This window comes from Colletes gigas, unplaced genomic scaffold (genome assembly GCF_013123115.1).
Source record: "Colletes gigas isolate AHSC1104 unplaced genomic scaffold, ASM1312311v1 Colletes_gigas_Sc00001, whole genome shotgun sequence".
NCBI lineage: Eukaryota > Metazoa > Arthropoda > Insecta > Hymenoptera > Colletidae > Colletes > Colletes gigas.
The window spans coordinates 8,118,960-8,131,955 of NW_025106630.1; the positions used below are offsets into that span (position 1 = coordinate 8,118,960).

A 12,996-nucleotide genomic window follows, 5' to 3' on the forward strand; every position below is an offset into this window, starting at 1 on the left:
ATAGTTGATAAATGAGACCAATAATGACAGAGCATTCTGCAGTCGATTATACGTATTTTCAATTACAAATCTTAATTCTGTATAATAACGTTCTCTTTGGAACGATTACCAGTAATAACTTGTAATGCTATTTGTAGCTGCCTGTAAAATAGATGTTATATCGGAACGTTTATAACGATTATTATAGTTATTACACGAAAGATAAAATTATAGTATTGTAAATGAATTTAATTCGAGGAAAAACGGAAAGATTAAAATATGTTTAATATGATTATAAAATTAAAGTAGTTCGTGCTACCGATTAATTTTTACTTTATAGTTTTTGTTTATATTACGTACCTATCAAATTTTAATTACGTAATAACATTTAATATTTAACACTATGAATAAGCACATTTTTAAGGCCAGGAGATTGGAAAGGACAAGTTTGTTAAAAAGAAAAAGAATAAATCATCTTTTGAATGGCAAGGAACAGAATTGTTAAATTAAAAAAAAAAAAAGAAAGGAAAAACGACAATGGAAGTCTATCTGCAAAAATATGATTTTTAATTCACTCAACAAAATGATATCAAAACATCAGAAACTCAGTTAGAAGTACTACTACGAAATCTTGTTCAAAGAAAATACGTAACATAATATCGTAACAAAAAATAAAAACAGAATCAATTCACTACAATTCGCTCCAGAATCGTAGACCGTGTACTTCTCCATTTCGTCAACAGTTAAACAGTCCCTGTAAACGAAAACTCGCAAAGGCTTACCGCTTTGACCATGAATATAAATTATGATTTACAGTGGCCACTTTTGGCAATATCCTTACACTGTACAATCTAACGTAAAACTACCAACGATGGAAAAATATAACCGAAAAATATCGGAGTAGAAGGAATGGTTGGCTAGTACTCTATAAAAAGTCATTGTTGCCGTTATACTAAATTAAACATGTTTTTCGCGAAAAATAATAATAATTCAATTGTAAATCCCTTCTGCTGTTAGAACACTACAATAATCTAAATTCATCAAATACTTTACGGTTAAGCGTAATATTTCGCCGATGGATTATTATAGCGGCGCGTTGTGTTTTATTAATGTTTGAACACCACAAACTTAGCCTTTTTCTCTCTCTATAGCAGTCGAGTGGCTTCTTATTTTATCGCATAAAAATTATTGTCACTATAAAAGCCACAATTGAGCTCGTATGAATTCAATGTAAATGCACACTCGTAACGCATAACTGACGTATTAATATGCCGTATTACTTTATGGCACAATTATATTTTTTTCTTTTTTTGCAGTAAAACGATAAACAAGAGAACCAGTCCCTAAGTAAACGCAGTAAATAAAAATAATTTATTGAACGCGGCGACAACCGCGTTCGAAATAGGAACTCTTCGTGGAACACGATTTTTCTTATCTTTCAATTAGTCTTTCTGTACCGCGGACGTGTTTGGTAATAACGATAATAAACAAATCGTTGCAATTTGCCGATCAGCTGGTATATCCGGTATTTTTAAGTATATCGTCAACCCAGCTGCCTGCAGCCCTGCGATAAAAACTAAGTAGTTCGCACCCTGTCTGTAAATCAGCTGGCGCAACGTCCGTGCGAAAACAAAGTCTTGAGCATAATAATAAATTTAATTATGAAAGAGAAGCTCGGTAAGTAATTGTACTTAGATCGTGGGATTGTACATTCCACGACATCCGGGGTTTCCATGTGGCGACAATCCGACCACTTGATTCGTCTTGGAATTACGCATCAAAGGTTTGTGATACCACATTGACTCCATAGAGTGTTGCCACTGCCAGCAACTGCGGCAAAAGTACCGAAAACACATCTACAAACAAAGGAACTGCTTATGGAAATATCTATTGTGACATAAAGGAAATATATATATATATATATATATGTCTAGTAATTTTTAAATCATTCCTTGTATCATTAAAAATAATAATGATATCGTTTTATAACAGAGTCACCAAAATACTCTGTATATGAGTATTAAGAAGCGAAAAAACAAATGTTATTCGTACCACTTCACGACAAAAATAAGGTCCTTGTTGAACGGAACATCCGGAACACATGGAATCTTCTAGATATGGATCTATTTGCACCTATTGGAAAATAATGAATGCGATTATAGAGTTTCTTTTCATGTTTCATAACCGTTTTGTGAAATACTGCGAACCTTTTTCGTAAATTTGGCAGTTTTTATTTCTATAAAAGCAGCCGAAACTGCTTTCATATATGAATGTTTTGTACTAAATGTAACACGACCAGATCCTATCGGGTATTTGTGTTTTTCAGTGTCGATGCCTGAAATAATAAAGTTACAACTTTGCTGGTATTTGTCTAAAGATCGTGAATAACTAATTTTATATGATTTTTACCTGCATAAATAACTCCACGGAACAGATCATCCATTATTTTCGCTAAACCGCTAGCAGTCAACATACCGTGAAGCGCCCCAACAAACACTGTTTTATGGGGATCAAGCTTCTGTGATGAAGACTTTACATAATTACTATCTTCAAGGACCCAAGGTATTACTTGTACCTATGTTACAATCATTGTATAGATTATAAGAGAAGTAGCGAATAAATAATAAAAATTAATGTAAAACGTACCTCTTTTGCCTTTATACGTTTAGATGATATCTTGTAGTACCAACTGCCGCCGTTCGTAAAATCGTGTGTGCAACACGCTAGCAGGTTCCTCACCTTACAAGCGAATAATTTTGTGTTAAAGATTAAATAAAGTTTTAAATGGCTAACAATTTTGGTAGCTACCTGTTTTTCGGATTCGAATATAATATATACGTATCCTTTTGGTTGCGTATCAGATTGATCTTTCCCAGGCCACTCTACCCGTATTTGACCAAACAGCTTGAAAGTTGTTACTAAAATGGATTCGGTTATATCCCAAGGTACCCCACCAAGGAACACCTTGGACGAATAACCTGACGGTTTTTGAGTTCGTTGCGGCAGTATACCGCTCCAAGTATAAGTTGGCTCACAGAGTGCTAAAATAATTATTTCTTGCTTATTAACATACTTTTCGCTGATTTATTTACTACCCTTCCGTCGATCGTGACACAATCATTACGTACCAGCAGCACTTCGATGAAATCGTGCAACGCGTTCAAGAGAGATTTGCGGATCTAACATATTCATTGTTGACGAATTCAGGGACATATGATTAACAGTGGAACAACAATTTTTCTCGCGCGTCAAAACGGAATTCAGTAAATTGCCATTTTGGTTCGAGTTGTAATGATGACCACGATTGTGCCCGTGGGAATGATGATGGTGATGCGGCGTTGATGAGTTCTGATAAGGCGAAGTTAAATAATTTTTCACAGCCATCCGTTGAATCGCAGCTGCCTTGTTGTTCGCGCATAAGTCCACTTCCGGTGACATGAACGAACCCATTGGCTGGGAGTAACATCCATGCGACAACGAATTGAACGACAAACAATTCTGAAAAGATTCATCAAGAATTATACCATAGAGGACTTGTATTAAAAATAAAAGTAAAAGACTGAATAATTTCAACCTTTCAGTGCCAGGTCCGTCTGTTCAGTTTCTACGAAAACTGTACGCTTACCATTATATCGGACAGAGAACTGTCCATGCTACTTGTGCCGCTTGTCTCCGAATCAGCTGGTGAATTTGATCTGGAACCGGTACATCCCATCGCGTGCGAGTACTCAAACGTGGGGCTGCCGCAATCGCTGCATTAAGAAATGATTAGAACGTTTTTATTATATGAGTCATTATATGAGTTAAGTGATTATGAATCTATTAAAATTTAGAGAGCACATAACTTTTTATATTTAAAATAAGTCTTCCTAATAATTGTGCTGCACATTGACAAAAAGAAATTATAATTTTATAAGAAATCTTAAGAACAAATGTATATTATTGATATGTGTATTAATCTATTTGGCAAATCAGGTAAATAGCAATTCAAAGTGTATCTGTCGAGAATACCTGTATGGCGGCGACCCACGGATGGGTCTCCCATAATAGGGAGAATGTATGGGTGACGACGGTGAACCCATATGCGGTCCAGATCCTCGACTTGTGGGTGACGTTGCAGTTTGATTGTTACTGCTCGTGGACGAGTACGAGTACGGATTTGAGTACAAACTACTGGGGGTGCTGGGGCTGCCAGGTGTGGTAATGGAACTCGGTGAGCTTGGAATGTCCAACATCGATGTATTTGGGTATATTCCTCCATTTTTATCATCGCACTACATAAACATAATGCACGTGACCGATCAATGAAATATTTTCTTCTTTTTCTGCCTTACTATTCGCCATACAGACACATCTTTGAACGAGATATACAGGGTGTTCGGGGAAAAATTTTAATGGGAGATTCTAGAGACCAAAATAAGACGAAAATCAAGAATACCAATTTGTTGAACGAGGCTTCGCTAAAAAGTTATTAACGTTTAAAGTTCCACTATCACGCGCACGCAGCTGTTCGCAGATTGCCGTTCCACAGGCGGAACTTCAAACGTTGATAACTTCTTAACGAAGCCTCGATCAACAAATTGGTGTTCTTGATTTTCGTCTTATTTTGGCCTCTAGAATCTCCCATTAAAATTTTTTCCAAGGGTGGTCGAATACCCTCTGTATGATTTCAATAAAAATCGATAAAGAAAGATTAAGAAGGAGAACCTCTGATGTTAAGTACAACCTATTCGACGATAAAAAAAAAAGTATTTCTCTCCATGTTTCTTTATATGAAACTTGCAACACTGTCGTTGGCGCGTGGCCAAAATAATGTTACAAAATAAGGGGGGTAGAAACATAGCGTGCGATTACAAGTTCGCGAGAAAACTGAGGCCAAGAAGAGTGTAGGGAAAGGAAGAAAGAGGACTGTGATAGAGCCGTTTGGCTCAGGCTTGTAAATTCTTGGCTATCCGGGAATCCGGGTCGCGCTAACGTGCGGCCATGCGTAATTTACTTCGCTGAACGCATTATACATGTACGTCGGATCCAACACGCGCGATTCGATGGTCCCTGGCGGTCCTTTATGTACAGAGATGCATCCAGCAAATGGCGAGGGGTAATAACGTTAAAGGCGTCGAGAACAGCCTGATAAAATGTCCATTAAAGCGTCTGGTCGATAAGGCACGACTTTCGTACGGCCTTCGCTCGTATTTTTATCGCGGAATCAGCAACGTTGTTGCAGCGCTCGAAAAATCATTATTTAAATACCGTTGTCGCATATAGTAATTTCTATACAAACCACTTCCTCCTCTGCTACGAACAAGTTTCCTTTTTTTTTTTTTTTTTTTTTTTTGTAAAAGAATTTCCGTTATTTATAACAGAGATGGACGTTATATCAAGATGAAATTTTTGAACTGATATTTATTTATGCTTATTGTTATTGCTGGTTTCTTCTCATCCACGGTTCAAAGCAAGATGACTAGATATTATTATCGAAACAAGGAGACATCGATTTCGTAATTGCTCAGGAACATGTTGCAGAAAAGATTCCTTGAAGACAAGAAACGGAGATTGAAGATAATGGAGGCACGTGTACGCGTACAAAGGGGTCCTGCCTCTTTGAAATTTGAAGGGTAAAATTTCTGAATTCTTATCGAGGGTGTCACATTATCGTTGTCCGTTATCATTAATCGTGGCTATCGTAAATTGATGTTAGGGACACATCGTAACAAATATATTGAAAATCGATACATCAGGTAGCTGAAAGGTCTATTGTGAAAAAAATTAGACGCGACGAGTAGAAAAGGAAGTTCGAGGAGTAGTTGGAGTCACTCCAATGAGGATAATCATTGTTCCGGTTATTGCATTGGCAGCAGGCAGACGTTTCATAATGCTACCTACTTCGACGTTTTCGAATTTTTACCGCCATACTGCCGTCTGACGCGCGATGTTTACGAATTAAACGAATAAAGATATTTACCAGCGATTATGCATGTTTTTATATTATAGAAGTGAAAACTTTCGAGGGAATCTTATTCGATCATAATTTTAGCAACGACAATCACATCCGTGTTACTTTTTTAATTATTTTTATTTATATTTAGATTATACTTAACGAAATTTCTAGAACACCATAATTTACTGCCAAAAATAAATTTATTTTATATGTTAATAGCGTGCAAGAACCTTATTATGAACATTGTAGTATCGTTATTGTGAAACGGAGAGGACATTAATATTAAGGAAAGTAGCTTTTGTTAAGCGTAATAAGAAATAACGAAATTGCTCGATTCAAACGAGACCGAAACACGTTCTTCGCTCTTGAGAAGATTTATGCAGAATTATAAATATAAAATAAAAGAAGACACATTACCTGATAATGCTGAGCGGATCCCTGATTGCGATTCTGATACTGATAGTTACGGTAAGCAGGAGATCCGGAAGTTAATTGGCTGCCCATCAACGAGCCTCGTGGTAAACCCAATCCGAATAAATCTGAGATCGACATATCTCCTGGCAAGAAGCAGGACAAAATAATTAATGTTTTTAAAATCACGAAAATACGATCACAACAAATCGGACTATCGGCTGACAAACGACAAACGGATACGGTTCGTTAATTTTGAAACGACGAAGGAGACGATTAAGACGAATTTCAAATCATTCATCGGGTGTCGTTTAAAAATTAATACTAAAACATCAACGGCCGTACGTTTAACGCGAAGACTGTTGCTTATCGCCGGCAATTCTCCCAATAGTTTGATACCCAAAATAGATAATTACAACAATTTTGCAATCCCTATTTACGAGCACTTACATCACCGAAAAAAGGTACGCGATTAATTCCATGCGAACGTAAAAAAGATAATTAAAAATTTACCCGGTAACAAATCATAGAAAAAATATATGGTGATTTTACCATCAATATTGTTCCTTTTGCTGGGCTGTGTGCAGGATGCATCGTGCGAATATCCTTGGAAGCTCGATGGTGGCGGCAGGTCTAGTAACAAGTTGCTAATCGATTGCAACGGATGCAGTTGCTCTCGTTCACGATCGCAATCGCCGCGTTGCTGTTGGAGCTTCTCACGATTTAGTGACTCCCTATCACGTTGCTGATACTGCAACTGGTCCTTGTCCCGTTGCTGCAGTTGCTGGGACACGTGGTCCCGTTGGGGTAACTGCAATTGTTCGCGTTGCATCGGTTGCAGCTGCTTACGTTTGTCCTGAGCGCGTTGAGTTTGGAGATCCAGGCTGTGCGACACTTCATTTCGGTCAGACACGTCTATCACATTCACTCCGTCAATAACGTACGTTAAATCTAGCTGTAAATGAGACAACAATAACGAACGATCCTTTTAGTAGAAACTCGAAACGCATGGCAACGGGTATCGTGTATCATCGCGATAACCGACGATTAGGAAACACTGTCATCGTTTCTGACAGAATTATTTCTGCCTATACCGACGCAAATACGACAATTACCACACAATATGGAATTCTAAACAAATTCTATTTTCAAAAGCTATTTACACGATCGGAAATCAACTATCGCGTGTATAAACAATGTCACGGTAAGTATTGAAAGTTACACAAATTATTCAAGTCGTTGCGTGAGCATACGAAATAATACGTATCCGGTTGTAACCAATAGTATCAACTGTCGGAGAAAAATTACGATTTATTACGCGTTATGATCAGATAATATCATATTTCCTTTATTTTCCATTGCTTTTTAAATAGGTATGCGAATTGGAAGCAATCGAACAACAATTATTTTATACCGAACGAATTCTTCACGCGATTTCCGACAAATACAAAATAATGAGGAAACTAGCTATTCAATTTCGTATTCTACACTATACTAACACCAAAATAGAAATGATCGAACGATTAATATTCGAAAATAATGGAAACTTAATGCGCGTCGCCTACCATTGAATTTCTCGAGCTCATTACTGTGAGCGATATCGGCAAACTATGTTGCGAGCTTTCGGTGTACAGAATAACGAAAACAGGCGCTGAAGGACGCCACTCCCAGATCGCGTTCGTGGAATTCAGAAAAAAAGTTTTGCAGGGCCTGGGATAATATCAAGGCATTCTAGAGACTTAACAGGAATTCCAAACTTCGTGGAATTCAATGCTGTCAAGTTCAAAGACGGACGAAAGGTAAGGACGCCCGATGTACGCGACCAACGACGTACACAATTTAAGAGTTTCTGTAACATAGATTCGATATTCGTTTTCGAGAGCAAATATAACCTAACCTTTCGAATCATTGAATTACGCGGGACTTGCACCGATATTGATTGTTCTTACGAATAGTCGTCGGATGTATGACTGAAGAATGTATACATAGCATATACGTATCCGCAGAGATAGATGAAACCACGATTTCAAGAAATTTCAGGTTACAGAGACATCACGTTCCAAATAGATATTCGTAGCAGCGAATTTAATTTTTGTTTGTAACAATATTATGCCAGTATAAAAATATTTGATTATACTTTTGTAAAACAAAGTTACGATCGTGTTAATATCCCATGGTTTCGATTGGCGAATGTAATCAATTACGTTAACGTACATTAACGTATTGTCGTTCCGATAAGTTCTGTTCCATCGAGTTTCAAGATATCAAAAAAAAGGAATCAAATTTGTCGTTTAATTTGTCTTCCTTGCTTTTTCTCCCTTCGTTCGAAATTATTAATAAAGGATTAGGGGCAATTTCAGAGGGCGCGTCGTATAACAGATAATGTTCTGGTTTATCGGTGTACGAAACGCAACGTGTTTTGCACGTGGAAGCGTGTGGCTCAAACGTACGATTCGCGTGTTTGTTTACAAGCGAGGACGCAGGACATTCCATCGTATTCGGTTTCACGTTCTAAATTCCGCGTTATATTTGTCGCCTAGTACAGAAATAATTTATATGGAAAATTCCCCGTTTCGAATCATTATTGTAACACTAACGAAATTCTAAAGTAGGTTCAACAAAAAATAAACGTGGACTGCGGAAAAGTGACGTACAGACGAGAGACATTCGTACGAGAATATCAATAAACATTAATAAATTGGGAAAACGTAGCTTTCGTGGAAAAATAACTTACCGGTTGCATTAACGTGGGCATGTCGATCTTGGATTGAATTTCACTTGACTTCTTCAACTGTTCGATTCGACGTTCTCCAATGAGTTCAGCGTGGCAATTTTTCGTGACGCATTAAACAAATAACGAGGTCGATGTCGGTGCGTGTACTTCGATAAATTTTCTTTTATTAACAGAAGCGAATTGTTAAATATGCGTATTAACGATTATCGGTGTTATATTAGTTTATTAATATTCGATCCCACCGGGTTTTTGATCATTTGCCGGGGGATGATTTTATACCAGTTCAACTTCCAGAATCGCCCATTTATAATTGATTCGTTGACTCAACGAAAGTAAAATTTATTCTCTCTTTGTTCAATTTAATATCGATGCAGCAACGATGGAGATGGAACGCCCATTCTTCTCCACGTTGCTTCACTCTGCGAACTGAATTGAAGATCTGTCTCTCCCTCTCCCTCTCTCGCCAGAAGTTCCATCTTCAGTAAACGCCGGCGCATTCGCGAATGCGCCCTTATGAAATTTTACATATCTGTGACAAAATACGAAATTGTATATTATTTAATATGCATGTACACGCACATTTACACGCATTATTATTTAATTCAATATACAGTAAACGTAAATTAACGATTTACGTACAAATTTTATCTTTACACGGTAATACGAAAGTTGCAATTTTTAGAAATCGTATGTTTCTTTATTTTGTTTCCGTTGTAAAAATTATGATTACATTTACGACACTGATACAAAAACATTATTTTATTATCTTTAATAAGATTTCTAAAATGTTTGCTACACATAATTCATTTTTTGCTTAAAATATTATACGTAAGAAATGAAATACATACAAAAACTTATTACTAAAAACAGCATATGTATAGATACATGGAATTCACGTTAAAGGAACACTGCTTGAGGGAAGAAAAAATGTTTCTGAAATAAAATTTTTTATATTATTATAGACAAATCTATTTATTATGTACACAAATTTGTGCATTTTATTTATATTCTGTATGCGCTGTCGACGAATCTAACATTTCAACTTCAGAACTAATGTCACTGGAGTAATTCACGACTACGTCACGTGAACTGCTTTCCACCTTGTCGGGTGTATGATCTTCGACTTTACTCGAATCTTCTCCCCATCCAGAAAATAAATTCACCCTTAATTTGTCGATGTCTTGATTGCCCGGCTCGGTTATATGATTTGTGTTCTCCAAAGATTCTGAACCTTCTGCTTCTTGAAGTCTCACTTCGGGAAACTTGTATTTCGGAATATCAACGCGTGCATCTACTAAATATTATTTATGATCAAGTGCATGAAATAATTTCAAAAGGTATTTAAAAAAAAATTGATTTCTCGTACCAGGGTATGGAGGTGATTCCTCTATAAGCTGTTCCATAACATAAGTCAACATAGTTGTTGTAAAAGTATCGTCCCTTCTAAGACCAAGAGCTCTGTGAAAAGCGTCTACAGCTTCCTGGGTATTTCCCATCAATGCATGGATAAACCCCACTTCTGAATATGTTGATGGATTCAATGGATTTAATACCAACGCCTGCAATTATTATAGAATAAAAATTATTGTATATAATCTTCATAATTTTTTAAATAAAATGTTATGTAAATTACATTAATTTAAATCTGAATTTATTAACCTGGTAGTGATATTCCAATGCCTCTCCATATTTCTTCATTTTCCTACAAGTGTGACCCAAGTTATTTAACAGTGCTTCCCACTTACTAGGTAGAATAACATCCTTCAGACCACCTTGAATTCTTTTCATAGCTTCCTTAAACTGTCGTTCAGCAGTTTTATAACTGTATTTAACGAAACAACTTTTGATAAATTAGGTAATTTCGAAAAATCATGGAAGCATAGAACTATCAGTAATCAATTCACAGAACGAATTTTAAACATCTCGGTTGCGTATTAGAGTAATATTTCATGGACAATATGAAAAGAAAATATGAAATTACTTACTCTAAATTATAAAAAGATATAACACCCATCTCATGTATAACGAACGGATCATTTGGGGCTATTCCTTGAGCCTGTTGGAAAAACTTGTCAGCCAATTTAAGATTATTTGTTAAGCCACACTCGAGTCCAATGTATAAAAGTGGCAGATGACAACCTTTCATTAATTGAGAAGCTTTAAAATAAGCAGCCATCGCTTGATCATGTTCATTTTCTACAGCAAAAGAATGTCCATAAGCTAACCAAGCAGGACCAAACAGTCTATCCAATGCTGTAGCTTTTGCTAAATATCTTCTTGCTGGATCACTTTTACCTACGAAATATTTTTTTATAGCAACAATTTAAAGGGATGAACTACTTTTCATTGACTATTGAAACTATTTGATTAAAACGATAATTACCTATACTGTAATAATAACATCCAACAGCGAACCATGCTAAGGCCATGTCTGGATATAAATCAACCAATTTATGCGCCAAGTAAAATAATGCTGAAAGTATTATTACACCATATAGAAAACAGCAAATTATAAATTATTTATTTCTCAGTAAAATATAACATATTTACCATTAGTTTTTTTTAATTCTACTAAACAGGCAATATGCACTGGTAAACATGAATTATGATACGGATCTTTTTTCAATATTCTAAAATACAAGTTACAAATCATAAATTTTAACAATACGATTGCACTCAATGTATTTATCACTGTAAAAAATTACCTTTCTGTAAGGGAAAAACATTTGTGGTAGTCACAATTGTAATATAATCTCTCTGCTTCCGAAACTTCCATATCCAAGTTACCTAATAATCTGTCCGTGACTAAAACTCCCATCACGCTACAGGTTGCAAGCGTCTGTTTCTTATTTGGTTCCTGATACTTTTTTAGCTTACTTTCGTACAGCAACCGTAAAAGTTCTGTTTCAGCTTCTGTACATTGTTCACTAAATGGAAGGGATTCCAAAAGTTCTTTTTCTGATAAAATGATACAATGTCATAAGCTTACTTATTTTTACTTCTATGTTGTACATATGCATTTTTGCATACCTTCGGAAGCTGAAAGCATTTGATTTTGAACTAGTGCTTCAAATGCTTGATACGAATAAACATCACAATGTAGAGCCTGTTTGTAACAATCAATAGCTACTGCTCTGTTATCCATAGCTTCATATACTCGTCCTTTTACATACAATATTGAACTTTGTACCTATCATAAATTAACACTAATTAATAAAATTATATTGAATTTATAATGATAGTAATTGAAAGAGACAAATTATTTATACTTAATCACATTTTTTGGAGCATCCTCTAGCATGTCCACATGATCCGTGAAACCAATACCAGATTGTGTTATGTTAGTATATATTTCTGAATCATTAATCACTTGAAGCGCTTCGTTATATTCTTTTGCTTCTAGAAGACTTCTTACTGTTAAATAGTGACACATTACATCTCTCTACAAAGTAACATTGATAAAGTTTACAAAAGTACATACGATAGTGTTGCCATCTTATCAAAATTCATTAAACAAAATTATACCTTCTCGAGTCCACGACTTCTAATAAGATGAGCTGCTCTGTGATATTGTTTCATTAGATACATACAATGTGCTAAAGTACATACATCCGTAGGTTGTTCATTACTCAATGAAACAACCTTGTCTGCCCAAAACAAAGCAGCACTATATAAATGCTGTAAACGAACGAATAGTTAATTTACACAGGTAATTACAAATAATTTCGAACCTTCAACGAAACTTGAGGAATGCTTGAAACTTACTAGATCAATATAAGATTTAATTAATTTTCTACAATTATCTAAATTAATACTTTTATTATCTAACAAATTATGCATTTTGTCATAATCTAAGTTAATACTTTGACGCGCCATGTTTAATTTAAATTTTAAGGGTTAGATCAGTGTTGTTAGATAGATCAGATTTTGCTAG

At 35.6% G+C, this 12,996-nt stretch overlaps 2 protein-coding genes across 2 annotated transcripts; both read right to left on the minus strand.

The window, feature by feature from the left end:
* Window positions 1–492: 492 nt before the first annotated feature.
* On the minus strand, window positions 493–9,402 carry LOC122401432 (cytoplasmic polyadenylation element-binding protein 1-B). The gene is made up of 12 exons (XM_043403597.1): window positions 9,063–9,402; window positions 6,881–7,283; window positions 6,335–6,474; window positions 3,991–4,253; window positions 3,605–3,731; window positions 3,108–3,477; window positions 2,788–3,020; window positions 2,626–2,718; window positions 2,389–2,554; window positions 2,187–2,314; window positions 2,032–2,112; window positions 493–1,835 (listed from the first exon to the last, which is right to left on the minus strand). Exons 1-12 carry the CDS (start codon window positions 9,081–9,083, stop codon window positions 1,671–1,673), a joined length of 2,190 nt encoding a protein of 729 aa, XP_043259532.1. The 5' UTR covers window positions 9,084–9,402; the 3' UTR covers window positions 493–1,670.
* Window positions 9,403–10,060: 658 nt separating this feature from the next.
* Window positions 10,061–12,952, minus strand: LOC122396770 (cell division cycle protein 16 homolog). Its single transcript, XM_043395430.1, has 11 exons — window positions 12,828–12,952; window positions 12,588–12,740; window positions 12,340–12,504; window positions 12,093–12,252; window positions 11,768–12,020; window positions 11,613–11,692; window positions 11,446–11,535; window positions 11,048–11,357; window positions 10,722–10,884; window positions 10,429–10,621; window positions 10,061–10,356 (listed from the first exon to the last, which is right to left on the minus strand). The coding sequence occupies exons 1-11, from the start codon at window positions 12,936–12,938 to the stop codon at window positions 10,061–10,063; spliced, it is 1,974 nt and encodes a 657-aa protein (XP_043251365.1). The 5' UTR covers window positions 12,939–12,952.
* Window positions 12,953–12,996: the final 44 nt, after the last annotated feature.